The sequence below is a fragment of the Neophocaena asiaeorientalis genome, unplaced genomic scaffold (genome assembly GCF_003031525.2).
Source record: "Neophocaena asiaeorientalis asiaeorientalis breed wild unplaced genomic scaffold, Neophocaena_asiaeorientalis_V1.1 scaffold18, whole genome shotgun sequence".
Lineage (NCBI taxonomy): Eukaryota > Metazoa > Chordata > Mammalia > Artiodactyla > Phocoenidae > Neophocaena > Neophocaena asiaeorientalis.
The window spans coordinates 537,954-556,424 of NW_020172444.1; the positions used below are offsets into that span (position 1 = coordinate 537,954).

Sequence of the window (18,471 nt, forward strand, 5' to 3'; positions counted from 1 at the left end):
AAAAAAAAAAAAAAAAAAAGTAATATAGAACTTTACTAATGAAAATGATTTCATTATTTAAATTAATGGAGAATTCACAACATATAAAATGGGAAGTTTACCTCTGTCTAGTCCCTCTTGCTAATTAGTATGTGAAATTATTAGTAGGTAAATGAATGTGGTCTGAGTTCTGGAACAGACTGAATTAAAGGTTCATGGTGCTCTCAGTTATTTTAAGTCCCTGTGAGAGCTTGATGGGAAAGCAGTTGGCCCGTTGTTGTCTTGAGTTTGACCATATTTGCCAGTAAGACTGAAAAGTAAGCATGCGTGATCTCTTTGATTTACTTCGGAATTAGTGGAAAATTATTCATAGAAGATAATGAAACTGGTGTGTCCTGAACACTGACTTTAACTAGAACTTTTGACTCAGTTTTGTAATTTGAGGATTAAAAATTGAGTCAAAAAAAAAAAAAAAAAAAAAATTGAGTCAAGATGTAGTTTTAAGATCACACACATACACACACCTTGGTAAAATGTATATTTTAGGTAAACACTTGTCCAGTATTTCTTGCGGACAGGTATTATCTGAGCTTGTGTGCTAGGGTTGAGATATAAATTGCTCTGCCTGCTTTTTTAAGAGACTTAAAATCTTTCTAGGGTAGAATGACCCTTTTTTCCCAAGATAGTGTGAAATGAGTCATATACAAAGATTACTGTGTGTCGGGGTGGTAGGAGGAAGCTGAAGAGGTGGAGCTTCATGCCCTTTCTCTCCCCTTCCTTTCCTCCAGAGGTAGCAGGATTCCTGTTGAATTGGTGGTAGATACAATGAGCCAGACTACCTCTGCCTCTGTGGCACGAGATATAGTATATATAGTATATTTTGTCTTAAAAATATGCTGTGCTTCATTAGCTTGAAGAATAATACATTAACTGAAGAAATTAAAGCTTAACCAAGAAGTTTAAAGTAATTAGCAGTATAGCTTGCTTGGCAATTGTTTTTTGTCTATTTCTACTTAGAAGGCAACATTTGTCTTTGTTCTGAATTTATTTAAGGAAGAATATTTATTTGGGACACATTTAATTTTAATGAATTAACATTTTTGTCTGGATGCCTCATTTGTATGTTATGTCTTCCAAATTTGCAAAAATTTCCTGAGTTTAACTTTGAAATTGCTTATAGTATTGTATATCTTAGTTATATATCAAAACTAAGGTACACCTGTAGTATTAGCATATATAATCTTAACTAAGCATTTTAAACTTACCATATATATATTTTTGCATGTTTATTACTTTGGAAAAGGTTTTATATGATGTAAAAGACTTCAGTAAATCTAGTGTCTATTATATAAGTACATTTGACCCTTGAACAACATGGGTTAACTGCGTGAATCCAATTATGTGTGTATTTTTTTTAACAGTGAATACTGCACGATCTGTGGTTGGCTGAATCTGCAGATGCAGAACCACGGATACAGAAGGGCAATTAGTATAAGTTATACACAGATTTTCCACTTAATGGATGGAGTGTTGGTGCACCTAACCCCTGTGTTGTTCAGTGGTCAACTGTAATGCATGTTTATTGTAGAAATATTAGAAAATATATGGAAGTAAATTGAAGAAAAGTAGAGTCCCCATTATCATACCATCCAGTCATGTTAACGTTTAGGTGTGTATAGTTTTTTTTAAACCCATGTGATTAAAAAAAAATTTATTGATGCATCATTACCCATCAGAAGATTCACCCTTTAAGTGTACAGTTTAGTGGTTTTACTCATATGATTTTATCACTTAGTAGTATGAACATTTTTCTGTCAAGAAATAATGTTTTTTTAAATATTATTTTATTTTGAAGAATTTCACAATAAAGCTTTTTTGTGGGCTAATTAAGGCAATTATCTGGCAACCCTTTGTAACATTCTCTGTAACTTCCAAGACAGCTGAATTCCTTCTTTAAAATATACTACTACTAGATTTTATCTTTTGTCTCTGTAACTGGGTAATATTCGGCTATTTTTCTTAATGCAAAAGCCCTCAAAATCTATAGTTTCTTCTTGGTTTGGACTTCTTCATTCTGGATAATTCCCAATCATTCATTTTTCCTCTTAGGATTTATTTTTCCAAATATCTTTATTATTTTTTCTGAAACTAGCCAGTTAATATTTGAATGGCTTGAGGCTAATTAGCAGCTCATCTTTTTCACATTCTTTTTTGTTATTTTTAAATTATAGCACAAAATTTGTTTATGGTTAATTATTACCAGTTGAAAAGACTGAAACACAGAAATTATGTCAAAAATATCTAAGCAAGTATCTTCCCACCCCAATTTCAGACATTACTTTAAGCATTTCTAAGGGACATTTCCAGGTTACGTTTCATAATAAAATAACATTATAAATGCCTAGGTATTTCAGATGGAAGGTGCAATATATTGTTTCAAAAAGGGAGAATTACCTTTCCTTCTCGTGAAATGCATCTTTTAAGTTTTGTAGTTTAGGCTATCAAAATTTTAGAACTGCTGTAAATGTGCTGATTGTTAGTTCATGCACTGCCTGATGTTGTGCTAGAGTGGTCTGTAATTATATCTCTTTTCCTGTTTGCTAACAATGGAGACTGAGGATAACGTTAGATGCAAAGAGAGAGGCTGGCAATTTCTTGGCCACCTGAGTGAAGAGGAAAAAGAGTCTTGTCTTGACTCCTAAGTTATGAGTTTTAGTAGTTTTCCTGCTTATCAAGGTGGTCTTAACAGCCCCTCCGAAACAAGGAAAAAAAACCAAAAGCAAAACACAAATGAAATGCATATCTGTGTGAAAACACTTACATACACACATATTTATACAGCTATTCTATTTGGTTTTAGGGTAACTTTTCTGAATTCAGTAATAGAATAGTTAACTAAAATTTTACTACTGGAAGCTTGTGCTTGATTTTATTAGCTGTTTTTCTCTTTTTTCATTTTATTTACCCAGACTATCCCTAGTCGTACCTATTCATTTGTCGAACTCCCATAGATTCTGTTGTAAATTTTTAGAGATTACCACACTCTATTTCAGGCAAACATTTATTTAATGATTTAAGATAATTCATTATTAGCATTGTTAATCAGTTAGGGTCTCAAACTGCTTATATATCATTTAAGCTAGTTGTGTGATGCTTGTTTGAGATGCAAAACAATGGTTGTAACATTGTCCTTTTTTCTTTGCTGTCTCATGTTATGTATACTTTTTTTGAAATGGAAATTAATTTTTAATTTATCTTTTAAGTGATGATTTACTGGAGGATTCAGACAGTGAAGAGCACTCCAGATCAGATTCTGTGACAGGTATGTAAAAAATATTAGATAATCTATTTTTTATATCCTTGCATTTATATAGTTTTTAGGTAAAGCTAAATACCACTTAATTCTGTATTTCTTAGTGCAAACTCTAAATTTTCATTAATACACAAAGAAATCTCAAATATTATGTATCAGAGATCTTGAATTAGTAGTGTGTTCATAGAGTTTCATACTTAAAATTTAAATAGTACCTATTTGAGCCAAAGGAATTAAAATGAATCTTATTAAATCTTTGTCACATATTTCAGGGACGTTAAACTCTTCCAAATGTGTTCAGCTTATTTGTATAGTGTATTGTATTGTTAAATAAAAGTAACATTTAAATTAATAATTATTAATTAATGATTTCTTATTCTCCCCAAAACACAGGTGAATAGAGAATAAATTTTAAAGTATAAAATCATAGACATTAAGGCATCAAATAAATGCTGCCTTGTTCATTAACTTATGAAATATTAAGGCAAAAGAGTATGCTTCATATTTTAATGTAGTTATATTATAGGCAAGGCATCTCAGAATTCGAATCCTAACCCTGTCACTTTTTTTTTTTGGCTGTGTTGGGTGTTCGTTGCTGTGCATGGGCTTTCTCTAGTTGCGGTGCGTGGGCTTCTCATTGAGGTGGCCTCTCGTTGCGGAGCACGGGCTCTAGGCGCGCGGGCTTCAGTAGTTGTGGCTTGTGGGCTCTAGAGCGCAGGCTCAGTAGTTGTGGCGCACAGGCTTAGTTGCTCCGCGCCATGTGGGATTTTCCTGGACCAGGGCACGAACCCGTGTCCCCTGCCTCAGCAGACGGATTCTTAACCACTGCGCCACCAGGGAAGCCCAACTCTGTCACTTATTATAGTCTGATTGCACTTCCTAATATATAAAATAGTGATATTAACATCTGTTACTTAAAATTTTGGGAATTGATTAAGATAAAAATACATAAACAGATTACCTGGGAAGTAGCCACTATTTTAAAGAAGTGAACATTATTAAATTCTGACTATTTTCTAATGTCAAATGTCATGAAATAAGGACATATATGACTTATTAAATCTCCTTAGGGGAGACTTGGTTTTGTATAGTTCAGTTGTTAAAAGTTATGTGTCTAAAGTTTGTATAGAGTAGCAGGTGCTCTCAATTCCAATTTGTTGTAAAATCTTTTTAAAGCCACCAAACAGAATACCGCACTGATTTTTGGGTTAACCCTCATTTGTCTTCTAAGGTAGTTCTTAGCAATGAAAACAATCAAGAAAAATGTAGGAAATGGCCCCAAATAATATACAAATGTGTAATTAGCTCTAGGAAAAATAATTGATTACATTTAAAAAATTTAGTCTGTTGAAGAGTGCTCTTTTTGCACTTTGTTACCCCTTTGCAAAAGAAAGGGCTACTATTGCATTTTGAAAAATCTGATGAAGAATAATACCTTGGTTATCTGGAGATCTGGTTAGAGTTTTAACTCTTGCAAAATAAGTCTTTGGTCTTGTCAAGTCACTTAAACTCTCTGGGCTTCAGTTTTTCCTTTGTCAAGTGAAGTATTTGAACTAAATGTTGCTTTTTCTGCTCTTAAATTTTTTGATTCTAGCTATTATCCTTTCCTTTGTATGCTGTGGCCTAGCTCTTTCCTCTGGGTCTAGGGATCTCAGTAGGTATTTTTGTAATTATAGTACTTATATATTGATCTATTTCCTTATCCCCTTTCTACCTTTATCTTTTTCATCTACGCCTGTTTGATCTTTCACACTTCCTTTAGATTCTGTAGTCCTGTTTACTTCACTTCCCACTTACCGTATATTTTTGTTGACTCTTTATGATACCTTATTCAGGGTTGGGAGTGGTGTCCTCATGCAGTATTAAGAGGTAACCATGGTAAGAGAAAAAAATTCTTCCAGTTCAGAATTTTTAATTGCCTCATTTGAGGATTTGTAAGTAGTTCATTGATTTATAGTAAAATATGTATCTTCTAAGCTAATTCTTTTATATTGAGAGACTGTTAGTGAATTTTGGAGCTTGTTATATTAATGGGAGATGTATTTTATTCCTGAAGTATCTAAAATAAGTCATAGATGCTATTTCCAAACTTAAATTTACTAACTCCAAGTTCTTCCTGTCAAATTGAATGATATGGTCTGAAAAATTGTAGAATATATTTCTTAATTTCAAAAATGTGAGTGGAGACTAAGAGACTTTTATCTGTATTTTAGTTGAAGGTTATGACTTTTGTAAGTAGATGATGTCAGAGAGAAAAATTTGCCCTTTGGTTCATATATCAGAATTAAGGGTACATACCTTCTTGTGTAGAAGGAGAAGAATTTTTGGCAATAGTTTGAAGAACAGTTCAAATTGAAATTTGATGCTTTTAGGAAAATGCCTAATGTAAACCTCTGGAAGTTTGTCTGGCAGAACTGTGGGTTGACAGTACCTAAGTAAGCAGAATAGAGAAGGGTTTCCCAATATGATTATCTGAAGAATATCATACTGCAGGATATTTGTAGGTATGTTCTGTAAAAATTTATTTTGTGGTCCAACAGGTTTGAGAAATTCTGAGACAAGTAAAGATGACAGTTTTCCTTACTGCAGTATTAGACAGTGGTCGTGCTTTGTCAATCTTCTGAGGAGAATGTACTGCGTACGCTGTTTCCTAGACATCGATTAAATAGTTGGGGAGAAACAGAGTAGTAATGCCACTTGTTATATTTTCTTTTTTAATGGATAATCTCATCTCATATGTCTTTTGAATATTGCTTAAATGTGTGTTAATATATGTAACTTATGGTCAATTTACTTTGTTTTAATATGTACATAATAGCTTTTTCTTGGCAATTTCCTACCATAACTGAAAAAAAAAATCAGTTAAGTAAGTTTCAGTTTAGTCCAATAGATAGTTAGCATCCTCAAGATTTATTACAGTGTATTGCATGTTATAAAAATCTCATTCAAAATAATGTTTCAGCTTTCAGCCTTATATCTAAATGAGTAAATTCGTAAAGTAAATATATATAAATATTGCATGGCAATAGAAAGACTGCACGTGAATATAGTCAAATGAGTGGTTAAACAGCTTCATTAGTACAATTAAATTGTTAAGTTTATAACTAAAGTTTTTTCTGCTTTGCTAGAAATGGATTTAGTTTTAGATGATAATAGTGACATTGTGTGAAATGAGAAGTTTATGCTGAGAAAATGGGAAAGTCTAGATAAAGCTGTCCATGAGCATTTTGAAGATATTGCTTATGAAATCGTTAACAAAAATGGTGTAAACAGCTTTCAGTATATCTCAAGTGTTGGATGTTCCATGAATCTCTGTTGCTCATTCCTGTACTTGGGTAACTTTCAAACTTCATGCAATCATCTTGAGTTATTTTATACTTATGTCCTTACTCTTCTATGCTCTTCTTAATCTAAAATTATAAAACCAATTCCAGTTTTTTTGGTATTTCCACAAGTTAGATAAAGTGACCTTTACATTATTATTGCTAATAATGTTGTTGCCTGATAGTTTGTGCTATTGAGGAAAAAAACAGATTGGTTGAAACTTGGCATTCAGTATCAAGAGATTATACCTGGTTTAGAGGTTGACTGACACCTACTTCAGGGTTTTGTGTTGAGAGAGATGGTATTTTTGGAGCATTGAGACTGAGGAATGACCTTTATACTATTTGTAAGGGGACAGCTTGAAGATCACACGGTAGACAAAAGGTCAGTAAGGGTAATGTAATGTAGTTGACTTGAAATGAACTATAAATGAGAGGATAATAGTGAAGACACTTATATTTCACTTAAAATGACTAATTTTGGGAACTTTTTTTTCTAGTTATTATTTTTTCTGAGCTGAGGTTAGAAATAAATTGCATGCTATGACAGTCAGCTGATAATTAGCATGGTGGGGTGGGAGAGAGGTGATGAACTGAGATTACAGTAATGTTTCATGGATATTCTTCAAAGTGCATAAATGACATATGCATAGTATTGAGTATACTTTTGGTTTAGAGTTGAAGGACAGAAATCTTTTGATAGTAATAATGTCTTCATTCTTTAACCCTTTTTTCCTCTTTTTTTTTTTTAAAAAAAAAAAGGGTTTTGCTCACAGATTGCCAGGAGAATGTATTCTGAATTAAAAATGATTTTTGAAACTCTTTAATACCTCTGGTTTTTCTGAGTAGATTCATCTCAGGTTTGATTAAATTTCCTTTAAAAGGTCTTAAATTCTTCCACTAGTGTAATTAAAATGCAGCAACTGGATGAGTCAAAAAAAAAGAAAATTAATGAAAATGTTATACTACAGGTTTTGATTTATATTCACAAGGCCATTTGTAATGAATATTGTTCCTTTTCAAAGGGCATGCATCACAGAAGGAAGCCATGGACGTGAGCCTTGATATAACAGCACTCAGCATCCTCCAGCAGCCAGAAAAACTTCAGTGGGAGATTGTTGCAAATGTTCTTGAAGATACTGTTAAGGATCTTGAAGAACTTGGGGCAAATCCTTGCTTAACCAACTCTAAGAGTGAAAAGACAAAGGAAAAGCACCAGGAACAACACAACATTCCCTTTCCATGTTTATTAGCTGGAGGTTTATTAACATATAAATCTCCTGCTACCTCACCCATTAGTAGTAATTCTCACAGGTCACTGGATGGTTTAAGCAGAACTCAGGGTGAAAGTATATCAGAACAAGGGTCAACTGACAATGAATCCTGCACTAATTCAGAATTAAATTTTCCTCTGGTAAGAAGGACTTTACCCATTTTGCTTCTTTATAGCATCAAGGAATCGGATGAGAAAGCAGGAAAAATCTTTTCACAGATGAACAATATAATGAGTAAAAGTTTGCATGATGATGGTTTTACAGTTCCACAGATTATTGAAATGGAGCTGGATAGTCAGGAGCAGTTGTTGTTGCAGGATCCTCCTGTGACTTACATTCAGCAATTTGCAGATGCAGCAGCCAACCTTACCTCTCCAGATTCTGAGAAGTGGAACTCTGTGTTTCCCAAGCCTGGGACTTTGGTTCAGTGTTTGAGGCTGCCAAAGTTTGCGGAGGAGGAGAATCTTTGTATAGACTCAATAACTCCTTGTGCTGATGGAATTCATTTATTAGTAGGACTGCGGACATGCCCTGTTGAATCCTTGAGTGCAATAAATCAAGTAGAGGCCTTGAATAATTTAAATAAGTTAAACTCTGCACTATGTAATAGACGGAAATGTGAGCTGGAATCAAATCTTGCTGTAGTGAATGGTGCAAATATTAGTATAATCCAACACGAATCACCAGCAGATGTACAGACTCCTTTGATAATTCAACCTGAGCAGAGGAATGTTAGTGGTGGATATTTAATACTTTATAAAATGAATTATGCCACTCGGATAGTGACTTTAGAAGAGGAGCCAATAAAAATCCAACATATCAAAGATCCCCAGGACACAATTACCTCGCTCATTTTGCTTCCGCCAGATATACTGGATAATCGAGAGGATGACTATGAGGAACCTGCTGAGGAAATGCAGTTAACCTCAAAGAATGGCATTGAGAGAGAGAAAAAGTCTGATATTTCTACTCTTGGACACCTGGTAATAACCACTCAGGGAGGATATGTAAAAATATTAGATCTTTCAAACTTTGAAATTTTGGCCAAAGTGGAACCTCCTAAAAAGGAGGGCACTGAGGAACAAGACACATTTGTTTCTGTCATTTACTGCTCGGGCACAGACAGGCTGTGTGCATGCACCAAAGGTAAGCTATTGATTAGTTTGGTTCTTCTACAAATCTTATAAAATCAATGTATATGGCATTCATTTATGTGCATACTTAGCATGAATTTTAGATCCATATAGATGGAAATTTATTTTTTTTATAATGAAGTCGTAAATCTTTCTACTGTTTTAACTGTTTTTAAAACTTTTTTCTACTGCCCTAGGTAAGGATTCTAATTTAAATAAGTTAATAAGTCTCTCAGAAAGTATCTTCTCTGCTTTAACCTCAAGAAAATAACCTGCTGTTGTTTCTGTGAGTCCTGACTCTGCATCTGCTCAAATTTGTGGCTTTGGACAAGTTACTTTAAACTCAGTAAACCTTTGTTTCTTTACGTATAAACTAGGACAAGGCAGCCTATTTCCAGGCTTGGTAGAATTAAATGAAATAATGTATGTAAAGTTTCTGGCACAAATACATGTCCTTATTTCCTTCTGAAATAAAAGTATTTAGTAAATAATTATTAGTTTTGCCAAATAAATTTTTCTTGTCTTATTTACTCTTAACCTTTTGCTGATAGTGAATCAGTTTTGCAACATTTGAGGCTCCATACAGAGTAACAGATAGTGTTACTAAGGAATTACTGACAATATCAGGCAAAATGAATAGTCCTATTGATTGTTTAGTAGGAATTTAGGGCCAGGAAATATTTGAAGCCTAAGTAACTATAACCAATGCTTGGCAGAGGAATTGGGTTTGGGAAGAGTTGTGCATCTTATTTGTGGTTCTGGTAGGAATTAACCTGAATTTTTCCTCTCTTTAAAAAGATTTTAAGAGTTTGGCTAAGAAGGATAATGGTGGACGTAGTGGTGTGGGTTGCCTTCTTTGAAACACATCTAGTGAAATAACAAGGGGAAAAAAAATCTTCAAATAACATCAAAATCCAACTAGATTATTTTAAAAAATGAGCAGTGTAGAATACTTTTAGAATAATAGACCTTTCAGAAAAACCATTAAAATACTATGTGGTGTCAAGGATAATTTGAGCTTATTAATCATGTATATGCCAGTTCATTTCTGTGAGAGTTTTACCTCTGTTAATTTGTTTAGTCATCACACCAACTTTATGAGTTATGTACTGTTATTGTCTCCATTTTACAGATAAGGAAACCGAGGGAAAGAGGTTAAGTAACTTGCCTAAGTCACAGAGCTAATAAATGACAGAGTCAGCGTTCAGACCTGGGCAGTCTGTCATCAGAGTGCTTAAACTACGTTAAACTGCCACAATGTAATAAAAGCAGAACACCCATACATTGAATTTTTTGGAATATTTTAATCTGAAAGATTTAAAAAATGAAAACAATATAATTTGCTGTAGGCCATCTGGAAGTGGAGCTGGGTTTGGAACCTGAGTTACCTGGTCCCAGGGCACATATTCATAAGATACTAGTAGTTTCCACAAACGCAATCAGAGTTTAATGATTTGATTTATTTGATGAGATAGCTTTTGGCGATTCAGAGGAGAAATAGTATTTAAGCTATGAAATAGATTAATGTTTTCATGGAGTTTGGACGATGAAAATTTCTAGGAAGTGATCTCATGTGATGGAATTTATTTAGGTGAATTGAAGGACAAGAGAAAGCCTGAGAAGTTAACCACTTTAAAAATTATCCCCCAGTTCTTTAAGGGTTGACTGATCAAGATGCATTTGAAAAGATGAGATTAATAACAATAAAGAGGACAGAAAAGTTGATGTTTTAAGATGTATGTATGACAGTCCATAAAGCAGATTTTTGAAAAGCACTGTAGACTGTAAATCAAATGGATTTGACTCTGTCTTATGAGTATATTCAAATAGCATAAGACTCTCATGGAGAAACATTGAGTCTTTTGATAAAAATCTACAATTAATGTTATAAGTTAATTTTTTTTTTTTGGCCACACCGTACGGCATGTGGGATCTTACTTCCCCCACCAGGGATCGAACCTGTGCCCATTGCAGTGGAAGTGTGGAGCCCTAACCACTGGACCACAAGGGAATTCCCTATTATTATTATTTTTTGATGAGAACTCTTAGGATTTACTCTTAACAACTTTCATATATAACACACAACTATTGATCTGTTTTTATTTCACTGATTCCTTCTCCTGTCATCTCAGATCTGCATTGAGTCTAGTGAACTTCTTCATTTTAGATACTTTTCAACTCTAGGATTTCCCTTTTGTTCTTTTAAAATAATTTCTGTTTTTTTGTTGAGATTCTTTATTTGTTGAGTCATTTTCACCGTTCGTTCTTCTAATTCTCTATACCTGGTTTCCTTTTATTCTATAAAATATTTACAATAGCTTCTTTGAAGTATTTGCTAAATCTAAATATGGGTGCTCAGAGATATTTCTCATTGATTTTGTTTTTCTTGAGCATGTGTCACTCTTCACATGTTTTATAATTTTTAATTTAATACTAGACATTTTAAATAATGTTGTAGAAACTCTGGACTATGATTTACCCCCCTTTGGAGGTGGTGGTTGCATTGGTTATTTGGTAACCCACCTGGCCTAAATCTGTGAAATCTGTTTCGTTTGCAGTGAGCAGCCGCTGATGTTTCTTTCATTTTTTACCCCCTCTGGTTTTTATTTATTTATTTATTTTTAAAAATGTGTTTATTTTACTTAATTATTTTTGGCTGCATTGGGTCTTTGTTGCTGCGGGCGGGCTTTCTCTAGTTGCGGCGAACGGGGACTACTCTTTGTTGTGGTGCGTGGGCTTCTCATTGCGTGGGCTTCTCATTGCAGTGGCTTCTCTTGTTGCAGAGCACAGGCTCTAGGTGTGCGGGCTTCAGTAGTTGTGGCTCACGGGCTCTAGAGCGCAGGCTCAGTAGTTGTGGCGCACAGGCTTAGTTGCTCCATAGCATGTGGGATCTTCCCGCACCAGGGCTCGAATCTGTGTCCCCTGCATTGGCAGGTGGATTCTTAACCACTGCGCCACCAGGGAAACCCTCTGATTTTTATTTTTAAGACTTGTATCTTATTTGTTGGCTCTCTGTCCACATAGTTTAGTATTCAGCCAATGATTTTGATAATTGGCTGTGACGAAACACCTTTACTGGTAAGGTTGTGTTCAGGTGTGCCCTGGCTGTTATTTTCTTTATTTTTATTTTCTCTTGTGCCCTTTCAGGTCTTTTCTACGTAGGCATGGGGACTTGGTTGACTGAGAATGTGTTGATGGCTTGGACCCCATCTGGTCTTTGCTGCACATATTTGCAACCTCTGATCAATGTGGGATGTGTGGAATGTTTACCAAGCCCCCTATGTTTCTCTCACTTCTTGTAATTCTTTCTTAATCTCTCGTTATTTCTAGTGTTTTGCTTGTCCTACACAGGATTCTGACTTGAGATAGTAGAGTAGATGGGCCTTCTTTTCGCCACTGAGCCACTTTAAGCGGACAAGCTTTCCAAATCAGAGTCCCCTGTGGCAGTAGTAGCATTTCTGCTGGTTTTCACCGTTTGACCCACTCTGTTTAAATTACAGTTTTGTCCAACTTTATAGATGCTTTTCAGGAATAAGATTTTTGTCTTCCTTATTATTCTGGAAGTGAAATCTCCAAATATTCTTGTTTTTTTTTTTGTTCTTAAATATTTGCTAAGCTCGTTTTCCATTTTCTTTTCTGTGATAGAAATAATGAAAAATAGAAATTTGATTTGATTTCATTTTATTGTGAATACTTCAAAAAATTAAGAATCTTTGTTCAGTTTTGTTACTGCTGTGATTAAGAGATTGGGCTGTGGATTCCAATATAGCTAGTGCATCAGTTTCCTCATCTGTAAAGTGGCCACAATTATACTCCCTACTTTAAGGTTATTTGTGAAGACTAAATGAATTAAGCATTTAAAATAGTGTCTTACACATGTAAGTACTAGATAAATAACTATTTTTACATATGTTTATGTATTTGCCATTTTCATCATTTAATTTTCCTTGACAGTTTGATTTCTGAATTCTTAGAGATATGTCACTTTGGTAGCCCTCTTTTTCTGCCTTTTGAGTGAAATTAAAATAAATTAAGTTTCTTAACTAAGTAGTAGACACTTGTCTGTTTACCTACTTTTCATGTACCTACGTTGATGGAATTTTACTGCACTGTAGGTGGTGAGCTTCATTTTCTCCAAATTGGAGGAACCTGTGATGATATTGATGAAGCTGACATACTAGTGGATGGATCTCTTTCTAAAGGAATAGAACCGTCTTCAGAAGGTGCCAAACCTTTATCAAATCCTTCAAGTCCTGGCATTTCAGGTATGGTATTAACTTTTTAAAATGATTCTTAAAAATGCAAATTCTTGTGATGTTCAGAGTTTTCTGGATCTTTCTTATATTATCTTAAACATTATAGTCAATTCTTGGTTACTTTGAGAGAGTTCATTTCCTTGTTGACATTCTCTTGCCAGGCTTGTTTTTGTCTATTGTTTATCACTATTTTTTCAGTAGTTGGAAAATGTTGTAAACATTAGAATAAGAAATGGTTCTCAACCTGTGGTAGGTTGATCAGTTTTGGTGAAGTCACCTAAGAGGTAAAAACATTATTTTGGTCGTTAAGGAGCTTTCGGTCTAGTTAGGGAGCAACAAAGCATATGAAAAAGAGAAGAGTTCATTAAGTAAGTGTAAAGTGAGTGGAATGGCTAATATTACTAACATTACTACTGGAATAAAAATGCTGAAAAAATATTCTTTCCCAGGGGTGATATATTCAGACTCTCATTGCCCCATTGTGAACCTTTAGATAGGTTTGGTTTTGTTTGTTGTTTTTGCCTTTTCTCCTACCCATCTTCTCTACCGTCCTCCAAAACTTGTTTTTCAAAAGAAGTAATGTTAGCATTGTTACTCCTGCTTAAAAATCTTTACTTGCTCTTTGGGCTAATAACTAGTCTTTTTCTCAACCTCCAGTTATAGGAAACTTTTCATGATTTCTTAAGTGTATTCAGTTTCATGCTCTTCATATGTTACACTAAGCTCTCTTTCCTTATCCTTACCCTATACCACAGTCCTTTTGTACTTCCATTGTGCTGTTATGTTTTATTCTTAGCACTTACCACATTTTATTCCCCAAACCTAGCATTTAAAAGAAATTTAATGAATCTTTAAAGAAAAAATGTGTTTAAACTCAAATGTATTCCAAACAAATAATACATGAAGTTGGTATTTGTTCTTCATGAATACTTATATTTGTGCATTTGATCATTCTTCTTTGCACCAAAGGGAAACTTTTAGTGATTACTAGTATAATATATGTTAATTTTAGTGATCACTTGTATAATATATAGCAGTCTTTACTACCGTAAGGCAGGGTTTCTCATTCTCAGCACTATTGACGTTTCAGACTAGGTAATTCTTCGTTGTGGGAGGACCGTCCTGTGCTGTATTAGGAGTATCTCTGGCTTCTACCTACTTGATTCCTGTAGCACACACAATTATCCTCATCCAAATGGCCCTGGGGAGGCAAGATTATCCTCTGGTTGAGATAAAGTGACTCATGTCTCTTGCTATGTATAATTAGACTTGATTGTCTTGATTAACTACACAAGTTGGTTTAAAAAGCTAACATATTGAATGTTTTCATATTTTATAGGGTATTGGTGTAGTAAGAGTTTTCATATAAATTCCATAAAAATACTATTTAGTAAAGATGAATTAGATTATAAAGAAATAAAGAAGGAGCATTGATATGCTGTTAATGTTTACAAACAACATTTAATACAGTTTCAGTCAGATTTTTAAAAGCTCTCAGCTTTGAGGAAAAATGTAATTTGAAGTACACTTGTAATAATTTTATAGAATGCAGTGTAAACTTTCTTTGTGAAGCTTTTCTAAACTTATCAGATTTCATAGTTTAGTCTTTTTTAAAAGTTATTTTTGTTAATTGGAATAAGAACAACAGTTTTTCAGCTTTGTCCTACGTTAGGCATTTCACAGATGTGAATACATATATTTGTAAACGCAAACTAATCTCTCGGAAGCAGGTTGTTACTCTTATAATACTGGTATGTGTACAAGGTATTCTTAACTACCCCAGAAGTGGAAAAAATGCTGTTTAAGCTTTTGGTTTGTAAGTATTTGTTTGCCGTCAGTATAGCTTTGACTTCTAAAAAATTACTTTTTAATAGAGTAAAAAGGGGCAGATGTTATGTGCTTGCAGATGTTTAGCATTTTGTTTTGTAAATAACAAAGTGTAAAAGTTAATTATTGATCTGATGTAAGTCAGGCTTGCATTTCAGCACCACTACTTCTGTTGCCCTTGTTAACCTGGTGCTCGTTAAAGCTCAGTCAGGGCTCTTCTAACAGGTTGAGTTTAGGTTTCTCCAATAAGTACCCTTTCTATAATTTAAAATATTCAAGATGGATTTTTCTTAATGCTAGTTATGTAGTCAGTGCTAGTTGCTTTAGTTGTATATAGGTATCTGAGCCTACATTATTAACTTTGAGGCCATTTGGTGAATGTTGTAATTGACTAGACAGAAAACATGGATTAAAACTTCTTTTTTTAAAACCTATTTCAAATTCTACATTCACTATTGTTAAGGAGTTGATTTATTGGTGGACCAGCCATTTACCCTTGACATCTTGACGTCTCTAGTGGAGCTAACCCGCTTTGAGACTTTGACTCCACGGTTTTCAGCTACTGTTCCTCCATGCTGGGTAGAGGTTCAACAAGAACAGCAGCAAAGGCGGCATCCTCAGCATTTGCATCAGCAACATCATGGAGATGCTGCTCAGCATACTAGAACTTGGAAACTACAGACTGACAGGTAAAACATTCTTCCAAGCTCATCTTATATATTTGTTAGAGACAACATAGAATTATTATATATGTTACTCTTTCTCTTAACTTTTGCATATTAACAGCTTTGTTCCTTTCATTTGTCACCTTGATTTTAGAAATTCCTGTATTCTTAGTTGTAGGATAAAACGCTAAGAGTAATCCATCATTGCAGTTAGTTTGTTAAATAAATTTGTGATTGTGTGACTAAATACTTAAATGTTTGTTTTGTGTAGGTACTTTTTTTTTAAATATGAGTTTTCCTTTTTTTTGTTTTTTAAAAATTTTTATTGGCGTATAGTTGATTTACAATGTTGTGTTAGTTTCAGGTATACAGCAACGTAAATCAGTTATACATATACATATATCCACTCTTTGTTTAGATTCTTTTCCCATATAGACCATTACAGAGTAGTGAGTAGAGTTCCCTGTGCTATGCAGTAGGTTCTTATTAGTTATCTATTTTATATATAGCAGTGTGTATTTGTCAATCCCAATCTCCCAATTGTGCAGGTACTTTTGAAGGCACTAATAATATGGCTTTCATGGAATTTACATTCTGGTGGGGATAGACAGACAGTAGCAGATATCTACTATGTCATATATAGTCATAAAAGCTCTGAAGCATGTTAAAACAGTATGGTGATAGAATAGTTGTTGGGTGTGTACATGTGTGTGAGTGTGAGAGAAGGAGAGAAGATATGTGTGATATTTTTTATATAAGGGCCCTCAGAAAGGCCTCCATGAAGACATTAATTTGGAGACAATAGCAAGTACAGAGACCCTGAGAGGTATGTTTTATGAATTTTAGGAAGAGCAAGGACACTACTATTGGAGTGCAGTGAACATGGAGGAGAGTGGTAGGAGGTGAGATCAAAGGAAATAGTTGGTAGCCAGATCATGACCATCTTTATAGGCCATAGTGAGACTTTTATGTTGAGTGAGATGGGAAGATGTTAGATGGTTTTGAATGTAGGAGTGATGCGATATAATTTATATATTAGAAGGATACATTAAGACTGCTGTGTTGGTAGTAGATTATGAGTGGTTGTGGTGTGTGTATTGGGGGGAAGTGATAGAAGCAAGGATTCTAACTTGATTGCTGTTGTGGTAATTCAGGTAATTATGGTGGTGTTGATGGTAACTTGGACCATGATGATAGTTGATGGAGGAAGTGAGGAGTGGTCACATACAGTTTGGAGGTAGAAGGAATAGTGTACGCTAATATACTGAGCATCTGGTGTGAGTGAGAATAGTTAAGGATGACTCTAATGTTTTGGATTGAGCTAATTGAGAAGTGGAATTTCTTTTTACTGATATTGAAGTTAGTTATCAAGTAATTTGGGTTTATTTATGATAAGTTTGAGATACCCGGTAGGCATTTGGATATGAATCTGGAATTTAGTGGAGTTTTACTTTACAGCATATATGTAGAATTTAAAATCAGAGAATGGACAAGTATAAGAAATACAAAAAGTTCTTATTTTAAAATACAGATTCCTGTGACCCCTCTCTTAGGCTCAGGGTGGGCCCCATGAATCTGCACATAATTCTGATGCAGAGTAGCTCACACTTAGAGGAGCAAGGGCTTTTTGGAATGTACAGTTCCGAAGGCAGGTAGAGATTCCTGAGGTAAGATTATTCATTGCCCTAAGTTTAATCTTTCTCAATAGAACTGCTTATCTTCTCTCCTGATCTGATTGAGAAGCACTAAGTTTTGTTGGAGGCTGCACATCAGTATGAAAGGTGGTATTAGTGGTAAGATGGTTACGGCTGAAGAAAGATTTTTGCATTATTTATTATTTTCTCCCTTACTTGACAGCAACAGCTGGGATGAACACGTTTTTGAATTGGTTCTACCTAAAGCTTGTATGGTTGGACATGTGGACTTCAAATTTGTTTTGAACTCAAACATCACCAATATTCCACAGATACAAGTGACACTGCTGAAAAATAAAGCTCCCGGCTTAGGGAAAGTCAATGGTAAGAATGGATCAAATTTTACATTTGAAGATTTTATCTTGTAGTTGGTTTCTTAAAAAAACGAATTTTCAACTTGGCTGTCTAGGTTTGACGTCCCTCCTTGCCCCCCCACCCCTGTGGTATTTTCCTTCTTTACTTTTTGTGGTTCTATTTAGAAAAGTTAATCCAGAGAACATTTAAGAGCTTTTCAGTAACTCATTGTTGTTCAGACTTGCGTAAACTTGAGTAATTTAATTATGGTTCTTGGGAAATGCAGTTAGTTCCTGTGTGAGTTAGTTTCACTTTTAGCATTATTAGACTTATGCATTTCTCTTCCTAAGAGGAGACTTGATTGGGAAAAGAGCTTTGTTATGGAGTCACATATTCTTTTAAGGTTATTAGTAAAACCCAGAAGGTAATGCCAGAAATATATTCATCTTTATTTATCTTTCTTACAAGTTCCGAATCTGATGTATTGAGTTATTAAAATAGATTGTACATATTTGGCATATTGGAAACTAGATGTTATTTCTCAGTGTTTTCTTCTTAATAGGATAAATTAAAAAACTGGGGATAATTTAAGAGTAAAATGGCTACTTCACATCAGGGGTAAAAACATTGAAACCTGAAAAATTTCCTGTTTCACAAATATGTATGTATGTGTTTGTGTATATATGTGCGTTTGTATATATATGTGTGTATTT

The 18,471-nt window shown here is 34.2% G+C and overlaps 1 protein-coding gene across 1 annotated transcript in view; it reads left to right on the top strand.

Annotated features, from left to right (window-relative positions):
* BIRC6 (baculoviral IAP repeat containing 6) overlaps positions 1-18,471 on the top strand; it is a 233,423-nt gene that overhangs the window by 48,110 nt on the left and 166,842 nt on the right. Inside the window, 5 exon segments of the mRNA XM_024732052.1 lie at positions 3,243-3,301; positions 7,641-9,035; positions 13,138-13,287; positions 15,569-15,794; positions 17,628-17,788. Of these exon segments, the coding sequence (XP_024587820.1) occupies positions 3,243-3,301; positions 7,641-9,035; positions 13,138-13,287; positions 15,569-15,794; positions 17,628-17,788 (1,991 nt within the window).